Here is a 22,005-nt window from a genome sequence, read left to right as displayed (position 1 = left end):
TGCTGGTGACCACGGAGGCCAGCCTGAGAGGCTGGGGAGCAGTCACACAAGGAGTGTGATCAAGTCTGGAGAATTCTCTCCACATAAATATACTGGAGCTAAGAGCAAATCTATAATGCTCTAAGCTTAGCAAGACCTCTGCTTCAAGGTCAGCCGGTATTGATCCAGTGGGATAACATCACGGCAGTCGCCCACGTAAACAGAAAGGGCGGCACAAGAAGCAGGAGGGCAGTGGCAAAACTGCAAGGATTTTTCGCTAGGCGGAAAATCATGTGATAGCACTGTCAGCAGTGTTCATTCCGGGAGTGGACGACTGGGAAGCAGACTTCCTCAGCAGGCACGACCTCCACCCGGGAGAGTGGGAACTTCATCGGGAAGTTTTCCGCATGATTGTGAACCGTTGGGAAAGACCAAAGGTGGACATGATGGCGTCCCGCCCGAACAAAAAATGGGACAGGTATTGCGCCAGGTCACGAGACCTTCAGGCGATAGCTGTGGACGTCCTGGTAACACCGTGGGTGTAACAGTCGGTGTATGTGTTCCCTCCTCTGCTTCTCATAACCAAGGTATTGAGAATTATAAGACATAGAGGAGTAAGAACTATACTCGTGGCTCCGGATTGGCCAAGAGGGACTTGGTAACCGGAACTTCAAGAGATGCTCACAGAGGACTAATGGCCTCGGGAGCTAAGAAGGGATTTGCTTTCAGCAAGTACCATGTCTGTTCCAAGAGGAACCGTGGCATCGGCCTTTAAGAAAGGACCTGCTCCAGCAGGGACCTTGTCTGTTCCAAGACTTACCGCGAATGCGTTTGACGGCATGGCGGTTTGAACGCCGGATCCTAAGGGAAAAGGCATTCCGGAAGAGGTCATACCTACCCTGGTCAAAGCCAGGAAGGAGGTGACCGCACAACGTTATCACCACATGTGGTAAAAATATGTTGCGTGGGTGAGGCCAGGAAGGCCCCATGAAAAAATTTCAACTAGGTCGATTTCTGCACTTCCTGCAAACAGGAGTGTCTATGAGCCTCAAATTGGGGTCCATTAAGGTTCAAGTTTCGGCCCTATAGATTTTCTTCCAGAAAGAATTGGCTTCAGTTCCTGAAGTCCAGACGTTTGTCAAGGGAGTATTGCATATACAGCCCTTGTGTGCCTCCAGTGGCACCGTGGGATCTCAACGTAGTGTTGGGATTCCTCAAATCATATTGGTTTGAACCACTCAAATCTGTGGATTTGAAATATCTCACATGGAAAGTGACCATGCTATTGGCCCTGGCCTCGGCCAGGCGATTGTCAAAATTGGCGGCTTTGTCTTACAAAAGCCCATATTTGATTTTCCATTCGGACAGGGCAGAACTGCGGACTCGTCCCCAGTTTCTTCCTAAGGTGGTGTCAGCGTTTCACCTGAAACAACCTATTGTGGTGCCTGCGGCTACTAGGGACTTGGAGGACTCCAAGTTGCTAGACGTTGTCAGGGCCCTGAAAATATATATATATATATATAATTCCAGGACGGCTGGAGTCAGAAAGTCTGACTTGCTGTTTATATTGTAGGCACCCAAAAAGCTGGGTGCTCCTGCTTATAAGCAGACTATTGCTCGTTGGATTTGTAGTACAATTCAGCTTGCACATTCTGTGGCAGGCCTGCCACAGCCAAAATCTGTAAATGCCCATTTCACAAGGAAGGTGGGCTCATCTTGGGCGGCTGCCCGAGGGGTCTCGGCTTTACAACTTTGCCGAGCAGCTACTTGGTCAGGGGCAAACACGTTTGCAAAATTCTACAAATTTGATACCCTGGCTGAGGAGGACCTGGAGTTCTCTCATTCGGTGCTGCAGAGTCATCCGCACTCTCCCGCCCGTTTGGGAGCTTTGGTATAATCCCCATGGTCCTGACGGAGTCCCCAGCATCCACTAGGACGTTAGAGAAAATAAGATTTTACTTACCGATAAATCTATTTCTCATAGTCCGTAGTGGATGCTGGGCGCCCATCCCAAGTGCGGATTGTCTGCATTACTTGTACATAGTTATTGTTACAAAAAATCGGGTTATTATTGTTGTGAGCCATCTTTTTTAGAGGCTACTTCATTGTTATCATACTGTTAACTGGGTTCAAATCACAAGTTGTACGGTGTGATTGGTGTGGCTGGTATGAGTCTTACCCGGGATTCAAGATCCTTCCTTATTGTGTACGCTCGTCCGGGCACAGTACCTAACTGAGGCTTGGAGGAGGGTCATAGGGGGAGGAGCCAGTACACACCATGTGATCCTAAAAGCTTGCTTTTGTGCCCTGTCTCCTGCGGAGCCGCTATTCCCCCATGGTCCTGACGGAGTCCCCAGCATCCACTACGGACTATGAGAAATAGATTTATCGGTAAGTAAAATCTTATTTTAACAACGGTAAGTTCTTACCATAAATCTCGTTTTGTTGCGCCTGCGCAGTGGCCTCCAGCAGGGGGTGTACTCAGAGAGGCTTCACTTGAGAGCACAAACATGGCCGACCTCTCTCGCGTATGGGAATTGTTGCTTGACTAAGAGGGTAATTAGACATGTGTATGTTAATAAATATGATTGGGGGTGTTTTTGGTTGGGTGGGGGCTTCCTCAAAGGTGTAATAGGTCTGCATCATCTAAATAAAAAGTTATTCAGTAAGTGTCCACTGCGTGCTGGACTCTCAGTTCAAATTACGTAACTTAATTTATTCATTTTGGAACCCAATGCTACATGGGAGAGGCAAGAAGAGAACCGAAGAGAACCCCGGAGTTTACTGCCACACACAGTTGGGGGCTGTTTCATAATATCATGCCTGTATGTAAGAGTCTGTAGCCCCCCTACACTGTGATAACCTGGACCCACAGCAGCAGCATTGATCTTTGCTCCTGGCTACCAGTAGCAGCAGCGGCAGTCATGCCCCCGCTCTCCCCCCTCCCTTCACTGTCTCTCACTTTTCACTACCCCCCTCCCAGCTCCTCCTATTGTTCTGTGGCCCCACCCCCTCAGCAGCAGCAGCGCTCTATTCTTCCGGCTACAGCAGCAGCCATGCCCCCGCTCTCCGCCGGCTCTCACCATTCACCCCCCCTCCCAGTTCTACCCGTTGTTCTGTGGCCCCCACCCCCCAGGAGCAGCCGCCACCCTGCACTGTCCCGCAAATAACTAGTATGTTTCCCCAGAAATAGTTCTTTGTTGTTGTTTTTTGCCATGTTATGGCTGCAGTGATGGCTGCGATCCTATAAGGATTACTGCTCGGCTGGCGGGGACTGCCAGTAAGTGGAGCCAGAATTGCAGCAGCCTATGTATTTAGTTCATACTTGCCTACTTTTCAAATTTAGTTTCAGGGAGATTTTACGGTAGAATGCCGTGCCGCTGAGAGTGTTTGGCATGCTCCAGCAAAAGGGCGTGTCTAGCCCCAACTACGGGAATATCTATTAACACTAAGGGGTGTATCTTAAAGTACTAAGCGCAGCATGCTTCAGAGGAGGTTTGTGTATGGGTGTTACTTGTTTGTACACATTGACACACCTGGAAACAACAATGCTATGTGCATTATGCACAGTGTATTAACCAATCGGCACATCACCCTTTGTTGAATAGATTGTAAGTATTGAGCAGACTGGTGTAAAAACTAAAATGCTGTCTTTTGTTAGGCTCCCAAAGCGTAAATAAATTCCAATGTTTCTAAATTCCAAGGTTATCAATAAAATCTGTAAGTACATTTCTCTTACGTCCTAGAGGATACTGGCATCCACATTAGTACCATGGGGTATAGACGGGTCCACTAGAAGCCATGGGCACTTTAAGAAATTGATAGTGTGGGCTGGCTCATCCCTCTATGCCCCTCCTACCAGACTCAGTTTAGAAAATGTGCCCGGAGGAGCCGGTCACACTTGGGAAGCTGCTGAAGAGATTTCTGCATTTAATTTCTTGTTTATTGTTTTCAGGCAGGTCTGGCTGGCACCACACTGCCTGCTTCGTGGGACTTAGGGGGGGAAATGGCCCAACCTCCCTAGGGTTAATGGTCCCGTTCCACGCTAACAGGACACTAAGCTCCCCAAGGTCCTATTCGCAAGCCCCACCACGGCGAGCGTACAGACCCACAGCACGCCGCCTCCCCTAACAGAGCCAGAAGTTAGAAGAGTGGTGAGTAGGTGGCCGGCGTCCTGGTTTGCGGGTCGCCGGCTGTCATGGCTGCACAAGGGGTAGGAGCGTAGTGCTGACAAGCAGACTGCGTCTCCAGGCCTCAAAGGCATACAGGCTGCTGTGTGTTCCGCTGTGAGGGGCGAGCTGAAGCCACAACGCATATACCCACACTGGCAGCTATTCTACAGGGGTTTTAACCCACTGTAGAACAGAAATGACCTGTGCAAAGCTGCTGAGGGAAAATGGCGCTGGTGAGCTGCTGGATCTGCTCATAGTGAAGCCCCGCCCCCTTAATAGAGCGCGGCCTTCCCGTTTTTTTAATATATAAAAAATGGGAAGGGCGCGCTCTATTAAGGGGGCGGGGCTTCACTATGAGCAGATCCAGCAGCTCACCAGCGCCATTTTCCCTCAGCAGCTTTGCACAGGCAGACTGGCAGCGAAGCACAGCTCCTCCACAAGGACTCCAGAGCCCCTCAGCGGTACCAGGGGGTCATAGCAAAGGGGGGACCAATATTTGGTGTACTAAACCCTCTTTAGAGTAATTAGTTTGCGACCCAGCTAAACTTGTACTTTAGCTATAGGGGCGCTGTGTGGCTGGCTCCATCATTCCCTGTGTCTCTCTAGAGGGCTCTGTGTGGGTTAACTGTGTTTTCCCTAATTGTGTGTGTGTGTGTGTGTGTGTGTGTGTGTGTGTATTCTTTCACATTACTATGTCAAAAGAGTGTGTATCATGCACAGCAGAGTGTTTTTCTCAATCTGGATCAATAGTACACATTCTCAGGCTAGTGGATCTTAACCAGTATCGTTAGATTTATTGAAAGGGATGATTTCAAATATTTAAAATAAATTATCCTAAAATGAGAAGGAGAGGCAATACATAAGGCCATTTGTGGATAACCTGATTAATATAGATTCAGTGGTCTGTCAGCATCTCAGACCCCTACCATTTGTCCAGAGAAGCGTACTCTGGCCCAAATCATGGAGGCTGATACTGATGATGATGATGATGATGTATTAGACCCGGAGGAGGGTGAAGTGGACTCGGGATGGGGGATGCAGCTTTGTCACAGGGTATACAGGCCCTGATAGAAGCTATTAGAGATGTCCTGCACATTCCTGATAAGGTGTCAGAAGACCAGGAGGAATCTTATTTTAATGCAAAAAATAATCCTCAGCTACTTTCCCTGCATCTAAGGAATTAAATTCCCTATTTGAAGCAACTTGGGTAAATCCTGACAAGAAGTTTCAAGTCCCAAAATGATTACTCACATTATTCCCGTTCCCTCAGGATGATAGAAAAAAAATGGGAAAACCCACAGAGATTTGACGCATCGGTTTCTAGGCTGTCACGTAAGATAGTTTTACTTGTTCCTGGGGCAGCTTCCTTGAAGGATGCTGCAGACCACAAGATTGAGACCACTCTCAAATCTCTGTACACAACTGCGGGGATGGCCCAGAGACCCACTATAGCTTGTGCATGGATCTCTACGGCCATTGCAAATGGTCGGGTAATCTAAGTGATGGGTTAGATTCCTTATCCAGGGGGGAGATAATGTTACTCCCACAGCATATACAGGATTCTGCTAACTTTATGGTGGAGGCCATAAAGGAAATTGGTTTACTCAACGCACACACCACTGCCATGGCAGTGTCAGCACGCAGGGGCTTGTGGCTACGCCAGTGGACTGTGGAAGCGGATTCCAGGAAAGGCGTGGAAAGCCTACCTTTCACAGGTGAAGCCCTCTTTGGAGATGAACTGGATACCTAGATATCCAAGGCTATGGCGGGTAAGTCTACATACCTTCCTTCTGCAGTTCTCCCAGCTAGAAAATCCTACACTGCTCCTACTCTGCAGTCCTTTCGGACAGCAAAGTTAAAAAAACAAAACCAAAGGTTCTTCTACGGCCTACAAAGGCAATAGAGGGAAACCCAGAAAACCAGCAACTGCTGGTCCCAGCATTCTGCACTATTTTCGCTTTATTGATGACATTTTGTGCCTCTGGGGTGGTACTCCTGAGGCCTTTCATGAGATAGTCACTGAGTTGAATTTGATTGATAGTCCGATAAGATTCACCAGTAATCTACAGAGTGAGAGAATAGAGTTTTTGGGCATAATACTTTTTAAGAAGGGACAGTCCCTTAGCACTACCCTTTTTAGAAAATTGACCGATAGGAACACATTGTTATTTGAAACAATTCTTCATCCTAGGGTTCTGGTTGAGGGTCTCCCAGTCTCCCAATTTGTTAGAGTCATTCGTAACAATTCAGAATCAGATCTACCACAGATTCAGATTGAGGGAACGATTCCTTGAGAGAGGTTATTCTGCAAGGGTGGTGAATCGTTGCCTGGTGAAGGCACAGAAGATTTGCCACATTGAAAAAATTATGACAGATTCAAAGACAGGAACACCATTTGTGGTGACCACTCAGTTTAATACCAGAGCCATGGTGTTTGCTGATTCTGTTAGGAAACATTGGCCGATTGTGAGTGGGGATAAAAGCTTAGAGGGGTTAAGTAAACACCCATTGGTGGCCTTTAAGAGGGTGCCAAATTTGAAACAGCTTTTAATGTGCCCTACAAAGAATTTTGATAAACAGACGACCAAATCATGGTTAAGGAAGAGAAATGTGGGATGCTTTCTATGCACAGGGTGCACAACATGTAGTGGCATGATGGCAGGTAAAGAATTTTCCCACTCACACACAGGGGTCAAGATTCCTATTAAACACCTGCTCTCGTGTACTTCCAGTTATGTTATCTATATATTATTATGTCCTTGTGGACTTTATTATGTAGGTAAGACCATTAGAAATTTTTGTGAACGCATGGCAAATCACAGACGTTCTATAAGGGAGGCATTACAGGAGGGATCCAGTGATAAACCTGTGGCAAGACACTTTCTGCAGAAAAAACATTCAGTGGCGATGTTAAAATGTATGCTAATAGATCCCGTCCCTGTGCTAATGAGAGAGGGGGGGGGGGGTAATCGTGATAAATTTCTCTTGAAGAGAGGCACAGTGGATCTTTGAATTGGACACTGTGTCCCCAAGCTGATTAAATGAGAATATAAACTTCGGATGTTGCTTGTAATTGTGATTAAGGGTTTTCCACGTGCAGTGACAATGGTGGGGAGCTTAATCTAAGTCCAGTTATTATGTATAATAAAGATTTTAACGTATTTGTGATGGTTTTATATGTAATATGCACATTGTAAAAGCCACTGTGAGGGGACAAGGTTAACCCTTACATATTAGATGCGCAGCTGAAGAAACAATTTGATGGTGTTTAAGAAGCTGTTTAAGTTATTGGAGCGCACTGTGGCACACACACATAACAGAAAGTAAGATGGCTCCGGTTGGCGCATGGTATACTGGGAAATGTAGTTGCATGGTGACAGGAAGTGAACTACAGGCTGACGTGCGCTAACACACCGTCCTGAAGTGAGGTAAAAGGCTCCGGGGATACTGAGTAAAGGAGCACAGACATGCGCAGTGGTGTGGAAAGCACGCCAGCGGTCAGATTGAACAGGTATGTGGATGTCAGCGCGGACAGTGTAGGGTGTCCTGGTCCTGGCATGGTGGCTTATGTTATTCATTGTGATATTGTGTATATTTTGTGTCTTTGTGGAAATAGGTATTCTGTCTTGAACAGCGCGGATGGCAGCCGAAGTCGACCGACACACACACACCGCTTGGTGTTTAAGCCTAAAGAAACCATAATTATGCACTGTGACAGATGCTTTTTGTGAAACAGCAAAAGATAACATATGTTACCATTGGTGGACATTAAGGATATTGTTCCGGATGGGCATAAGCCTTGCTAGGCATGAATCATGGTTCTGTCATGTGATATGTAAATGCCATTTAGCATTTAGTGTAACATGTATGTGAAAATATCTGTTTTGCTGATAAGAAATTGAGAAGCTATGATCTAATGAATAAATCCTCCGTATATGGAGAGGTGATATTAAAGAAGTTCTAAGAAAGCTATTACATTGGAGAGTGCAACTTGTTTTTGGTCCTATTTTTCCATGTTTAAGCAGGGTCATTAAGATTGCACCCCATAAGTTGACTAAAAAAAAAAGGAGTGTGCAAACATGTGTTTTCTATATAAAAAAAAAAAAAAAAAAATATATATATATATATATATATATATATATATCAAACCAAATCTCTCCTTCTGCGCTAAATTTCAATACTCAGTAAAATTAATACTAAAATACTTTTAAAGGTGGTAGCCTGATTCAACCAAGTTCCCTGTTAGGAGGAACTGAGAATGAAGATGTATAACAATAGAAGAAACGGCGCCCAGGGGTCGTATCAACACCCAATGTTAAACTAGACACTTAGTTTGAAATATAATGATAACATGTTCCATAAACAAATTATTAAAGCATAAAAGCAATAAGAATATCAGTGGTTTGTACAAAGAAGATATATTATTCCACACTTATAGTAACACAACTTCAAGTGTTGAAGACAATTCGCTAGAGTCTCCTCCTCCTTAATGTTGCTTCGGAGATAGCATCATAACAAAGATAACCCAATGCGTTTCGTCTTTCTCAAGACTTCATCAGTGGTACATCTCAATTGGTTGGAGAATAAAAGAATGACATGGCTTGACAACTCTTTTGTGTGTGCTTGGTGGAAAAACCCGTATACCACTGAGACTTTGTGTAGGGCAGTCAGCCAGGCCTTATAGTATGGCTACTTGCAAATGAGAATTCAGATACTTGGATACAACGGAAAACCGTTGAGAAAGGAACCTTCTGTAGATCCACACTAGAAGCCCAGTATCTGTGAAATATAGATACTGGGCTTCTAGTGTGGATCTACAGAAGGTTCCTTTCTCAACGGTTTTCCGGTTTTCCGTTGTATCCAAGTATCTGAATAATACCTTGAATAAATTAGCTGTTTTTGCAAATTGGATACTATTACATTTTGTCCACATAGTTTAAATGTTAGTGCAGTGGTAATCAAACTGTGTGCCATGGTACCCTGGGGTGGGGTGTGTTAAAACTAAAATCTAAATTGCAGTGTAAAAATAAAGCAGCCAGTATTTACCCTGCACAGAAATAATACAACCACCCAAATCTAACTCTCTCTGCACATGTTTACATCTGCACCACCTGCAGTGCTACTTGGTTTTCCCAATTGCTAACTTTTTTGGTTTGCTTACTACTCTGAATAACCCCCTAAATCCTGAAGAGTTTGGCCATGTTAGTTTACACCATCTTCAGATGATGTGAACTCATACTAAGTAACTCCTCTCCAGGAGAAGCCCAGAGAGTAGCTGCAGCTACTACTTAGGGAGGGGGGGGGGGGGGGAGGAGGGACTGTAGCTCCATGTCATTAAGCCCTGCCCCTATAGTGTTACAATGCGGCGAATCGTGGTACTGTGAACAAGGGGCAAGGCTAAAATTATGCAATTTGTGTTTAGCCCTGCCCCCTCCACAAGTACCATAGATTTGCTGTATTCTCTCTCTATCCTGTGCGCTGTTACCACAACCCCCCACCCCATGTCATTGTAGTATCAGTTTGTGTTTGCGCCTTCATACACCATTTGAAATGATTTAACATGTGTGTTAAATTTTGTGGTTATTAAGGTATTGCACTAAAACTGTCCTTAGCCTCCAGCATATTTATTTTGTCCTTTCCTACACTTTGAAGCATTTATTATTATTATCATCATAGAGGCTCATAATCTAAGAGATTATAGTAAACACTAAATTTATTGGTATCCACAGGAAGTTGACCACTCCAAGCTCATTTTGTCTCATGTCAAGGTTACACCAGCGCCTTTGACTTTTCATGGGAAATTTATAATTCCCTATTCTGGTCTATGCCCTTAGCTACAAAAGAGGGGAATTTATCATCACTATTTTCTGGCCCAAGTGCAGGTGGGGGCGTTACAACTTTGGCTGAGAGTTCCATCACACTACTTGTGCCCAAGGAGGCCACTGGAGTATACCATGCACATTCCTGTGTTTCTATTGGCTTATACAATTCACTGTTCAGTGTTCGCTGCATCAGTTCACCTGTTAGCCAGACCAAGTGCCTGATGTTCTTTATCTGAAGTCTCTGTATGATAGCACCTCTTATTGTTTAAAATTAGGGTATCCAGTCCAGCCCCCATTTATTTGAAGGCTGGAGACTCCTTCTGTCTGGACTGGTACCCCTCCCACCTGCACGAAGGTGATTTTAATTAAAGCGGGTCCTTTCATCCCTGTTTAGAATGGACACTGTGATAGGTAAGATCTGGATATATGTATATATGTGTCAGTATTATGGATGTCAGGGACCCACCTGATGAGGGTCACCTTGATGTGGTATGTGGGCATGCATGTTTGGCCAAATGTGCTAAGAACCTTATTTACACTCCATGTTAAATTGTAGATTTTATTACAATTGTTTTGATTATCAGTCCTCAAGGCACAATAACAGTACAGGTTTTAGTGATATCCACCTTTCCCACAGAGCATGTATTTGCCAGAACCCCTTGCTTAAATCCAGTACCACTTGCTTAAATCCAAGGCAGACACGTCATAGTTAATTCACCAGTTTGTCGCTCTGGGGCAAGGATTTGTCACCATCACCTCACTGAGTCATCAGTAATCTATATGGAATCAGGTACTCTTGTCCTTTTTGAGGAGAGAACGGTGTTGGGGGGTTCAGGTACTTTTGGAGAGTACAATGACATAGAAAGACAGAATATCCCACACCTCCTTCCTCATCATGGCATGTACCTCTGAGGACTTCAGCTAGTCCAAAGCCAATCTTACCTGTCTCAGTGGCCGCGTGTGACGTCACGTGGCCATCCCAAAAATGGCCCGGTTCCACCCCTATTTTCACCGCCACACCCCACAATGCCGCCCTTGACTCCCTCGCAAACGCAGGTAGAGGCAGTCGCATTTCCCAGCACGAGCAGAATTAGCCCTGTGCACTGGGCCTGAAAACTGGAAAATGCGAATGTATCGTGGATGCAATTGATGCTGAATAAAGGCCTTAGTCCCCTCCCACTTGCTGATGTCAAGAGAACAGAGGAGTCACTTGAATCCACAGAACAACAACTTGACATGGTAGATGCTAGATCCAGAAGCGCTGAGTAGACTGGCAAAGTGCGGAAGCGAGAAGTCCAGCAGTGGGAGACTGAATGATAGCGGCAGTGTGAGTCACTCCCATAGCAACTGCAGGACATGAGCCTTCTGGGCAATGAGCAATAGGAGAGCGCTGTGAGATCCATCCTAGTGAGACCATCAGCAGGTGACGAGAGAGCTGTAGCCATAGGTTGGAGACCAAGATGAGCTGAAGGTCGTTCCGGAGAGCTGCACGATTGACCCCAGGGTAAGCAGTGGGAGAGCAAACTGTGTACCATGAGACATGCAGTCCAAGAGCCCTAGTCCTGCTAAAGGCAGTCAGCCCATCAGCAAGAGTGAGGGATCAGCAACTACTGCCAGAGTGAGTTAGCCCAGGTTCAGACAGCATCAGGGAGAGAAATACAGCCTGACCCAAGACCAGAAAGATATAGCCTGATCGAGGATCAGAGAGATACAGCCTGGCCCAGGACCAGAAATATACAGCCTGATCCAGTCCCCGGCAATAGGGAGTCAGCGTGAGAGTGTCTGCCTTAGTCAGGAGAGACCCAGGCTGCTGCAGAGACAGAGACGCAGCCAGTGTCGGACTGGGGTGTGAGGGTCCCACAAGGGGAATGCCGGGGTAGGGAACATGTTAAGGGGTGTTACCATTCTCCAGAGGGGGTGTGCTCGGCTGCCACAGCGTCTTGGATAACCAATAAAGAGTGCACGGTCTGGGCCCCTTAATAAATATATATAATAAATACTGATAGTGCATCATGATAATGTACCAGATTAATAACAGTAATGTACTGTAGAGAAATACACCATAGTTCTGTGCAGTATAAGGTAACATATATATAATGTATAATTCAAGTGCACAGTCTGGAACCTGATTCCAAGGGAGGAGGTGGGTGCACCAGGCAGTGGGGCCCACCGGGAGTTTCCCCAGTGCTCCTGTGGGCTAGTCCAACCCTGGACGCAGCCAGTGACCATACTGTGGTGAGATCTACATTGTGTACATTGTACAGCATTGCACAGGAAGTGCGATTTCACAATAAATGCTGCTTTTTTGTTGTTGCTCAGTGGAACTTCCCAGTACCAAGTTTTCTTAAGTATCCTGTTAGAGGCTCTGCTATGGGATAATATAGTTCAAATTTAAGTGCTCCATCTTGTGGCCATAAGGGATAATCTCTGAACACTACTCCCAAGTATTGCATTGATTAGTAGTTCAGTCCTTTCTAAGGACACTGTGTGTGTCTTAAGCACTTACAGTATTGCAGAAGTACTCCTTTGGGACAAGTGGTAGGGTGATACACTAAAGTTGTTTTGTGTTGTACTAATTGTTTTCTGTGATACTGTGAAACACAGGTGTAGCGATGACCAAATCGAGAGTATATTGTGCAACATTTTGGAAGCCACTATACTCATTTACAGTGCATACGAAAAGTATTCACAGCACTTTACTTTTTCCACATTTTGTTATGTTACAGCTTTATTCCAAAATGGAATAAATTCATTTTTCCCTCAAAAGTCTGCACACAATACCCCATAATGACAATGTGAAAAACTTGTTTTTTTGAGATTTTTGCAAATTTATTAAAAATAAAAAACTAAGACATCACATGTACATAAGTATTCACAGCTCAATACTTTGTTGATGTACCTTTGGCAGCAATTACAGCCTCAAGTCTTTTTGAATATGATGCCACAAGTTTGTCACACCTATCTTTGGCCAGTTTCACCCATTCCTCTTTGCAGCACCTCTCAAACTCCATCAGGTTGGATGGGAAGTGTCGGTGCACAGCCATTTTCAGATCTCTCCAGAGATGTTCAATTGGATTCAAGTCTGGGCCAGTCCTTTTATATCTTGGCTGTGTGCTTAGGGTCATTGTCCTGCTGAAAGATGAACCGTCGCCCCAGTCTGAGGTCAAGAGCGCTCTGGAGCAGGTTTTCATCTAGGATGTCTCTGTACATTGCTGCATTCATCTTTCCATCTATCCTGACTAGTCTTCCAGTTCCTGCCACTGAAAAACATCCCCACAGCATGATGCTGCCACCACCATGATTCACTGTAGGGATGGTATTGGCCTGATGATGAGCGGTGCCTGGTTTCCTCCAAACATGACGCCTGGCATTCCCGCCAAAGAGTTCAATCTTTGTCTCATCAGACCAGAGAATTTTGTATTTCATGGTCTGAGAGTCCTTCAGGTGCATTTTGGAAAACTCCAGGCGGACTGCCATGTGCTTTTTACTAAGCAGTGGCTTATGTCTGGCCTGATTGGTGGATTGCTGCAGAGATGGTTGTTCTTCTGGAAGTTTCTCCTCTCTCCTCAGAGTAATGCTGCAATTCTGACAGAATGAACCCTTGGGTTCTTGGTCACCTCCCTGACTAGGGCCCTTCTCCCCCAATCGATCAGTTTAGACGGCCGGTGGTTCCGAACTTCTTCCATTTACAGATGATGGAGGCCACTGTGCTCATTGGGACCTTCAAAGCAGCAGATATTTGTGCCTCGAGACAATCCTGTCTCTGAGGTCTACAGACAATTCCTTTGACTTCATGCTTGGTTTGTGCTCAGACATGCACTGTCAAGTGTGGGACCTTATATACTGTAGACAGGTGTGTGCCTTTCCAAATCATGTCCAATCAACTGAATTTACCACAGGTGGACTCCAATTAAGCTGTAGGAACATCTCAAGGATGATCAGTGGAAACAGGATGTACCAGAGCTCAAATTTGAGCTTCATGGCAAAGGCTGTGAATACTTATGTACATGTGATTTCTTAGTTTATATTTTTAATAAATTTGCAAAAATCTAAAAAAAAAAAAGTTGTGTTGTTATTATGGGGTATTGTGTGTAGAATTTTGAGGGAACAATGAATTTATATCATTTTGGAATAAGGCTGTAGCACTTTCCAGATGCACTGTACGTAACTGTTTGTTGTAATTGATTGCACAGTATGTTACAAGCTAACCTTTATTTCAAGTGGAACAAGTGACGCAGTATTCCTGACTTCTAAATTTAAAGTCACTGTCCAAATGTGTAGTGACTGTGTTGGGGTTTTGGGAGGTCCTCTCTCTTTCTGCTGTGTTAAGGGGAATTCCGCAAGATATCCAGAGGCCACAAGATAAGCAGATTCCAGGAGACATCTTACCTACTAGTACGGGGTGTTACACTAGCAAACGGGATGTAGTCGGGATCCCGGCGGTCAGAATTCCGACGCCGGGATCCTGACCGCTAGAATACCGGCAGCACCGCCACAGCTATTCCCACTCCTGGGTGTCCACGACACCCATGGAGTGGAAATAGAACCTGTGGCGAGCACAGTGAGCCACCGAGCCTGCAGCGTGGCGAGCCCTGTATTCTGACCATGACGGATCCTGTACCCAAATCCTAGCAAACTACAAGGTAACATATTATAGTAGACATTTACAGCAGAGTAATTCAATTTTGATTTTTTTTCAAAAAGTCTACTTACCTGGATATGAAGTCAGGTGAAGGTCCTCACTTAACAAAAAGGGAAAGCAGGAGTGTCATCCAGGCAACTATTCATATAGGGCAAAGACCACCACTCACAGTAATTGCTTCACATACACATACATGCTTCTTTCCAGGGGCATAAGTTCATCCTATTTGCCCGAAGGCAAGTTGGTGTTTGGTGCCCCGCCCTACATCCTACAGGAACTAGAGCCCACAATGAATTGAGAGGGCTCCAGCTACACTGTGTGACAATGGCCAGTGAGTCAGTCACCTGCAGCATGTAGAATCCCCAGTCACTGATGGTCCGCATCTCACAGTCCAGCAGCAGCGGCGGGTGCACCATCGCTTGTTGCAGTGCAGGCTGAACGGTATCACACAGGACCTGTCCTGTCTCATATTGCAGATGTTAGCAGAGCCCCTGGGACAGAGCCAATTAACTCTGCAGCTGCAGCGGTTGCACCACAGAGCTCTACATTGGAAACAGTCCCACTTGGAACCACACAGGTTCTGCTGTAAATGTAGGTGCCCCATTAGGACTTGGAGCCCGGGGGCAGGCGCCTCCATTGCTTCTGGGAGTTACGCCTCTGCTCCTTTCACTGTCTCATCAGGTTACCTGTGATCGTCTCCTGGACAGCATGAGGTACCTACCTGCAAAATGCCTCTGGAAGTCATCTTTTCTGCCAGGTGTTTCCACCAGATGGTATACATATAAAATCTACAGTAATTGCTACGCATTTCTTGTCTGACAAGAACATTTAGCAATTACAGCAAAGGTGAAGTATTTTCTATACTTTGCATTTGAATTTCCCTTGTTATTTTCATCACTTTACATTCTGTGTATTTATTGTTCGTAAATTCTCAATTTTTAAATCAAATATTTAATTTTTATATAAAATATTTTCTCATTTGCATTTATTCAATTTTATATAAGTATACCAATATTATTTAACATACATTTCCCATTTATCTTCCTCTATGACAGAAAAAGAAAATGCAGGTGCAAAAAAGTTATAGCTAAAACAATTACAATAAACTCTACAACTAACATGGTGTACAAATGAAGGTCTTAACACATTTGGCCAAGAAGGAGTGCCCATCCACAATCTCAAGGTTAACGCCATCATATGGGTCCTTAATATCCCTAATGTTAACAAATGTTGTCAAATTATCAAGGATTTACCATATTAGATCCATATGTAGATCCTGTACTGAATAAAATTGCCTAAAAGAGGAGGAGTGGGGTGCTAGTACCAAACAAGAATCTGTACCTTTAAGTAATATATACTATATACAGAAAGAGGAAAGGGGAAGAGGCTTGGACTTCATACCCTAATTTTAAACATCATGGGTCTGATCCACAGGTGGATACAGGGGTGTAGTATGGTTTGCCGGCGGTCGGGGTCCCGGCGACCAGCATACTGGCAGCTGGGCGACCGCAAATGAGCCCCTTGCAGGCTCGCTGCGGGCACGGTGGCTATTCTCCCTCCAGAGGGGTCGTGGACCCCCAAGAGGGAGAAAAGATGTCGGTATGCCAGCAGTCGGGATTGCGGTGCTGGTATGGTGGTCGCCGGGAGCCCGGCCGCCGGCAACCTGGAGACCACCCGGATACAGAAGTGACCGTGGCTACGTCTATTGGTGGTCACCCGTCTGTGACTTTGTGCAAATGCTGCTACAAAGTACTTTCTTGGGGAAAATCCATGCGAATGAATGTGCAAGGCATGGGACCCCCACGATCAGCATCTGTAGACACTGGAATACCACCTGGTGCCGATTGAAAAGTTAGTACCAAGCAGAAGAATTCTCTACCTACAAGTGTGCTTTATAAACACTGAGAGAAAGGTGGGTGGACATTTTAGTTATAGAGAATATCACAGTTGTTTTGACTACTAGTATTTTTAGTGCTAAGAGTGCGCCTGCATTTTCCTTTTCCTGCATGGCGCTACAAATCCCAGCATGGTAGCACCTCTTATTTTAAAATTAGGATGTGCAGTCCAAACCACTCTCCCCTTTCCTTTGTATTTGTGTATATAAAGTACACTTGAAGGTAGTACTTCCATTTGGTACAAGAACCCCACAGATCTGCACTTAGGTTATCTTTATCAGCACAGGTTTCTGTATTGCTGTATACATATTAGAATGGGCATAATTATTTCAATTCTCAATGTGTTTCTTGAACCGCAGAGAACACAAAAGGAACCAGAGACTGCACTTTGGTCTTGCAAAGCATTTGCAGCAGGGTAACTCACTGAGCAATGGTGTAAGACAAAGTTGCAAGACTGAAGTTAAAGTAGGAGGGGCTTCCGTCACTGCACGTAGAACTAGTTTTGTTCTCAACTGACTTTTTCATTTCATTGCAGTTTTTCTCTCCACACTGACTGGCATCTGACCTGGCTGCTCCTGAGCCCCATGGCAGTTAAGGTCTGTCATCTCTGCACACTCTCTTTAAAGGGGTGTAGTATGAGTGGCCGGCGGCCGGGATCCCTGGGGCCAGCATACCGGCCCCGGGATCCCGACTGCCAGCATACAGACAGCTGGGCGAGAGCTAATGAGCCCCTTGTGGGCTCGTTATTCTCCCTCCAGGGGGGTCGTGGACCCCCAAGAGGGAGAATGTGTGTCGGCATGCCGGCGGTCAGGATCCCGGCGCCGGTATGCTGAAGACCACCCCTTTAAAGTGAACTTACAGTAGCTATAATTGGTTTCCAATCCAACCCATAGTTTTTAGCCTGTGCTGTGAGAGAAACAAGAGAGACCAAAAACAGCTACAGCCCTAAGGGCTCCAGGTAGCAGAAACCTTGGGGCAGATGTATTAAGCCAGTAGTGATAAAGCAGTGATAAATGGAAGATGATAACGCACCAGCCAATCAGTTTCTGTCACTTTACATATTGGAGCTGATTGGCTGGTGCCTTAACACCTTGCACTTATCACTGCTTTATTACTTCTCCAGGCTTAATACATTCTGCCCCCTTAGGTTGTAGTGCAGCTTTAGAGTGATTACAACACCAGCATGTAAAATCAAAATAATCAAGGTAGGATAGAAATATAAAATAAGCTTTTATGCTCCATTGTTTTTTTTAATAGATCAAAATGATTTAAGTCAACTTCAAAGCAAAAGCCACTGAATAAACATCCTACAGAATTCCAGCATATTACAGCCAGGAGAGTACAAACATGTCCTGATTTCACATAGTTGTCCTTACACTCCCACACACGTTAATCACACAGTGGAAATAGCTTTATTTCTAGTGGCTGATTCTGCGATTATGAAGGATACAGTTGAACTCATCACGTAAATTACATCACATACAAATCTCAAAAAGTTGATGAATGTAGCAACATTCATAGTTATCAGTCTAGCTGCAGCCTTATATTTATGTTATCATTGAAGTCAGACCACCGTAGACAACTTGGTGTTCCTTCTAGATGGATGGCCTTGATTAGTGAACATGTGTGGTCATGTTACCATACTATGAATACTCCATCTTCACCATTTTAAAATCCTCATTGTGCCTTATGACTGCTGTCACATGGGGTGTGTTGGACGGTACACGGCCTGTCTTGTAGAATCAGGGGTTCATATAGAAAATCATAGTGTATCAGCTCACACCTTATAAAACAGTTAAGATAACTGAATATTTCTATGCTTTGAGTGAGCTCACTTGCTTGGAAATATACTGTAGTGTATTTGAACGTTTCTACATAAAAGACATATTTGGATCTTACAAAACAAGTAAGTCAATAGATCATGTGTACCGTAATGCTTCACTTTTGGGTGGCGAGGCTAGGGTAGCAGGTGGCCTACATTCCTGCAGTGCTTCCCACTTGTTTAAAGGCCAGTACTCATCTAGTCAGATTGCTTAGATTATAAGCAGCGATCGCTCCGTGAGTACCCCCCTATAGCAGCTTACACGGTACAACACACACACTTGATTTTTTCTAACAATCATTGCACAACTAATATTTAACAGTTTCTTCAGTGAACATAAATCAGGTCTGCTACAGCAGCTGGAAGGTGAGACATAATCTGGAGCTTTATCCAGCCGTAGGTGTCTGTGGGATTGTACCGTGTGTATGGGTATTTAGAGCTCAGGGCATCTGTTATTGCATTAAGAACAGCAGTCATGTCTTTTACGCCAGAGCTAACAAAGGCTTTCATTTTGGCAACCTGATGAGAGAAATGAGCTTTCCCATAATCCGTGCGTACAAGTTCTGAGGCCCTCTCCCACATCTCTTCTCCACGTCTTTCCACTCCTTCCTTGGTGAATATGCCAGTGGCAGCAACAAAGTTTCCAGGCTCAATGGTAATGACCTTCACCCCCCACTTGTACATTTCCTGTCTCAGGCAGTCAGAGAAGGCTTCTACTCCATATTTAGAGACACAGTAGCTGGATCGCGATGGACTGCCCATTCTTCCAAGCATGCTTGCCATGAAAACCACTCGACCTTAAGAAGAATATAAAAAATATATATAACGCATCCACCAAAAAAAGCAATCCAGCAGATAATACCCACACAGGACTGTATTATAGAGGCTTGCATTGTATACAGTATATGATACCGTTCATGTATAAAAAAATAACATGTTGGAAAAAGCCTCGCTAAATTAGGGGCCTAATGAGACTGGTGCTGAGGTCTGACATGGATAGGAGTGGCTGTGCACAGCAAATTAACTTAAATTTTACGATTTCAAATATGTGTAATGAAGTATAGTGAAAACTCCTCAGAACTGTATTCAAAGCAACCCCATCCTGTTGTGATAAGTATATCTCATGTGATCGCCATTGTGTAATGCAGGGCTGCGTCAGCTGATGACCAGTTTACCTGAACAGGTGCAACCTTATGGGGCCTATTAATGGTAGCATTGGAGCCCTATAAATTATATGTTTCCCTTTCCTGTTTTCTGGCTTATCAGTGGGGAGAATCCTATGTAATAAAACCTTTCTGTTTGTTTCTTAGATAATAGATTATTTTTATAATAGTCATAAATTAATAAAGCCTCTGATCTCTTTTATCAATGGTAAATAAATAACTAACAAAAGATACACGCTTTAACTGCTACCTGAAAGTTTGAAACTCAATTTATAGAATATGCCAAACTTCCCTCATGCTTTCTCTAATCGCTATATTATTGTTATTGTCTTTTATTTGTTGTCAAGGCATATACAGCACTGTACAAGGAGTAACCATAATTAAGAAAACAAAAAAAAAACATTATAGAATGTCAACGTTATCTTTACTTGATAAGGATTTATGACTCAACACCAGTGCCGGATTAAACCCTGGCATTCTCGAGGACCACCTCGCAAATTATATCCTAGTAAATTTTTAATTTTACCAATGAGCAGTCCATGATCTAGAAACTAATGTGAATCTGATGTCTATGGTTTATATTATTTTGATACATTGTCACGGGGCCAATCGGTCGGTGCCTATTCTGGGGGCCATACTTCAAAACTCAGGGGTCATTCAGACCTGATCGCTCGCTAACAGTTTTTTTCAGTCCTGTGATCAGATAGTCGCCGCCTACAGGGGAGTGTATTTTAGCTGTGCAATCGCATGTGCAGCAAAGCACTACAAAAAAAACAAAAAACTTTGTGCATTTTCTGAGTTGCCCAGAACTTACTCAGCCGCTGCGATCACTTCAGCCTGTCCGGGCCCGGATTTGACGTCAGTCACCTTCCCTGCAAACGCATGGACATGCCTGCGTTTTTCCAAACACTCCCAGAAAACGGCCGGTTGACACCCACAAACACATTCTTCCTGTCAATCTTCTTGCGAACGGCCGTGCGAATGGATTCTTCGTAAAACGCATCGCACAGCAACGATCCGCTTTGTACCCGTGCGACATGCCTGTGCATTGCGGTGCATACACATGCGCAGTTCTGACCTGATCGCAGTCCAGTGAAAAAAGCTAGTGTGCGATCAGGTCTGAATGCCCCCTCAATTCCTTGAAACACAAGCCTAACCTCTAAACATTTAACTTATTCTCTGACAATTAACATCTTTATCAAATTCCTCAACCACCTTGCACTACTCTAAATTACAGTCCAACAAAACATAAATTTATCCTCTTTCTATACTCGAAGAACCTACTAATTCCCACCCAGCACTGGTGCAATGTGTGACTGGATCAGGCTACATTCACTTTGTTGTTTCTGTTTTCCAATTCTAGGTCAGCAAATAAATAGTGATTTAACAATCAAACGTCCATAATTATGTTACATTTATGTTTGCACCCTGCAGAGGTTGTCATAACTTATACCCCTTTCACACCAAATAGTGCGGGTCGCAGCCGGGAACCTGACACGGGTGCTACCCGAGTCAGCCTCCCTTCCCACTGCCGTCTCCAACTCAGCATATTGCCGGATTGGTGATGTTGCCGGTGACGCGGCGGGGGGGGGCGATGCTTGGAGATCACATGATTTCCAAGCGCCGCCTGTCCATTCACTGTGAATGGGAAGCCGGGTCGATGCAACCCGGCACCCATTTACACAGCACAGTTTGCCGGGTTGGACCAGTGTTCAACCATGCAAACTACCAGAGTTGGAATACCGGGTCACTCGACCCGGATTATACCAACTCAACCCTTTTACACCAACCAGCAACACGGGTATTGCACGTTCATGTGCTATAACCCGTGTTATATGCTGGTGGTGTAAAAGGGCTATTATTTTCACATAGAACTGCAGTAAAACTTGCAATATGATCTTTATACAGCATCAGGGCTGGACAAATCTCAGAAGCTGAAATGCAAATGCCAAAAGTTACTTATGGCACCTAACATTTGTGGACATTTCTAATAAAGTCAAAGGATACACACTCTTTAGCCTAGATACTCACTGGTGTTTTAGATGCATTGTGTAATGCATCTGATCCACATTTGATATGCATTTTTACTATTGCTTTATATAATTTCAAATGGATTGAAATGCTGCAAACACACAAAAATGGAAAAAGCAGTATTCTATAAACCACTACTGCAGAACCAGTAAAAACTCAAATAGAACTTGGAACAATGATCTTTTTTTTCATGTATACATTAAGAATACGGGGTAAATTTACTAAGATGGGAGTTCTATTTAAGGTGGGATGTTGCCCATAGCAACCAATCAGATTCCAGGTATTATCTTTTAGAAGGTGCTAGATAAATGAGAAGTAGAAACTGATTGATTGCTATGGACAACATCCCATCTTAAATAGAACTCCCAGCTTAGTAAATTTACCCATATATGTTAAACCTAATTCAGATGTCAGCAGGTGTGTACATGAAAGATCCTGCTGTCTCCTATATCCAAGTGGCTCCTGAATTCCACATTAGT

The 22,005-nt window shown here is 44.5% G+C and overlaps 1 protein-coding gene across 1 annotated transcript in view; it reads right to left on the bottom strand.

Moving 5' to 3' along the window:
- Window positions 1–17,727: 17,727 nt before the first annotated feature.
- The window catches only part of LOC134909482 (D-beta-hydroxybutyrate dehydrogenase, mitochondrial-like), a 37,733-nt gene continuing 33,455 nt past the window's right edge, over window positions 17,728–22,005 (bottom strand). Inside the window, exon 5 of the mRNA XM_063916404.1 lies at window positions 17,728–19,129. Within this exon, the coding sequence (XP_063772474.1) occupies window positions 18,660–19,129 (470 nt within the window). The 3' untranslated portion in view covers window positions 17,728–18,659. The remainder of the gene's footprint in view (window positions 19,130–22,005) is intronic.

Source organism: Pseudophryne corroboree, chromosome 4, assembly GCF_028390025.1.
Source record: "Pseudophryne corroboree isolate aPseCor3 chromosome 4, aPseCor3.hap2, whole genome shotgun sequence".
Lineage (NCBI taxonomy): Eukaryota > Metazoa > Chordata > Amphibia > Anura > Myobatrachidae > Pseudophryne > Pseudophryne corroboree.
Note: the sequence above shows the minus strand (reverse complement) of the source record. Positions and strands in the feature narration are given on the sequence as shown.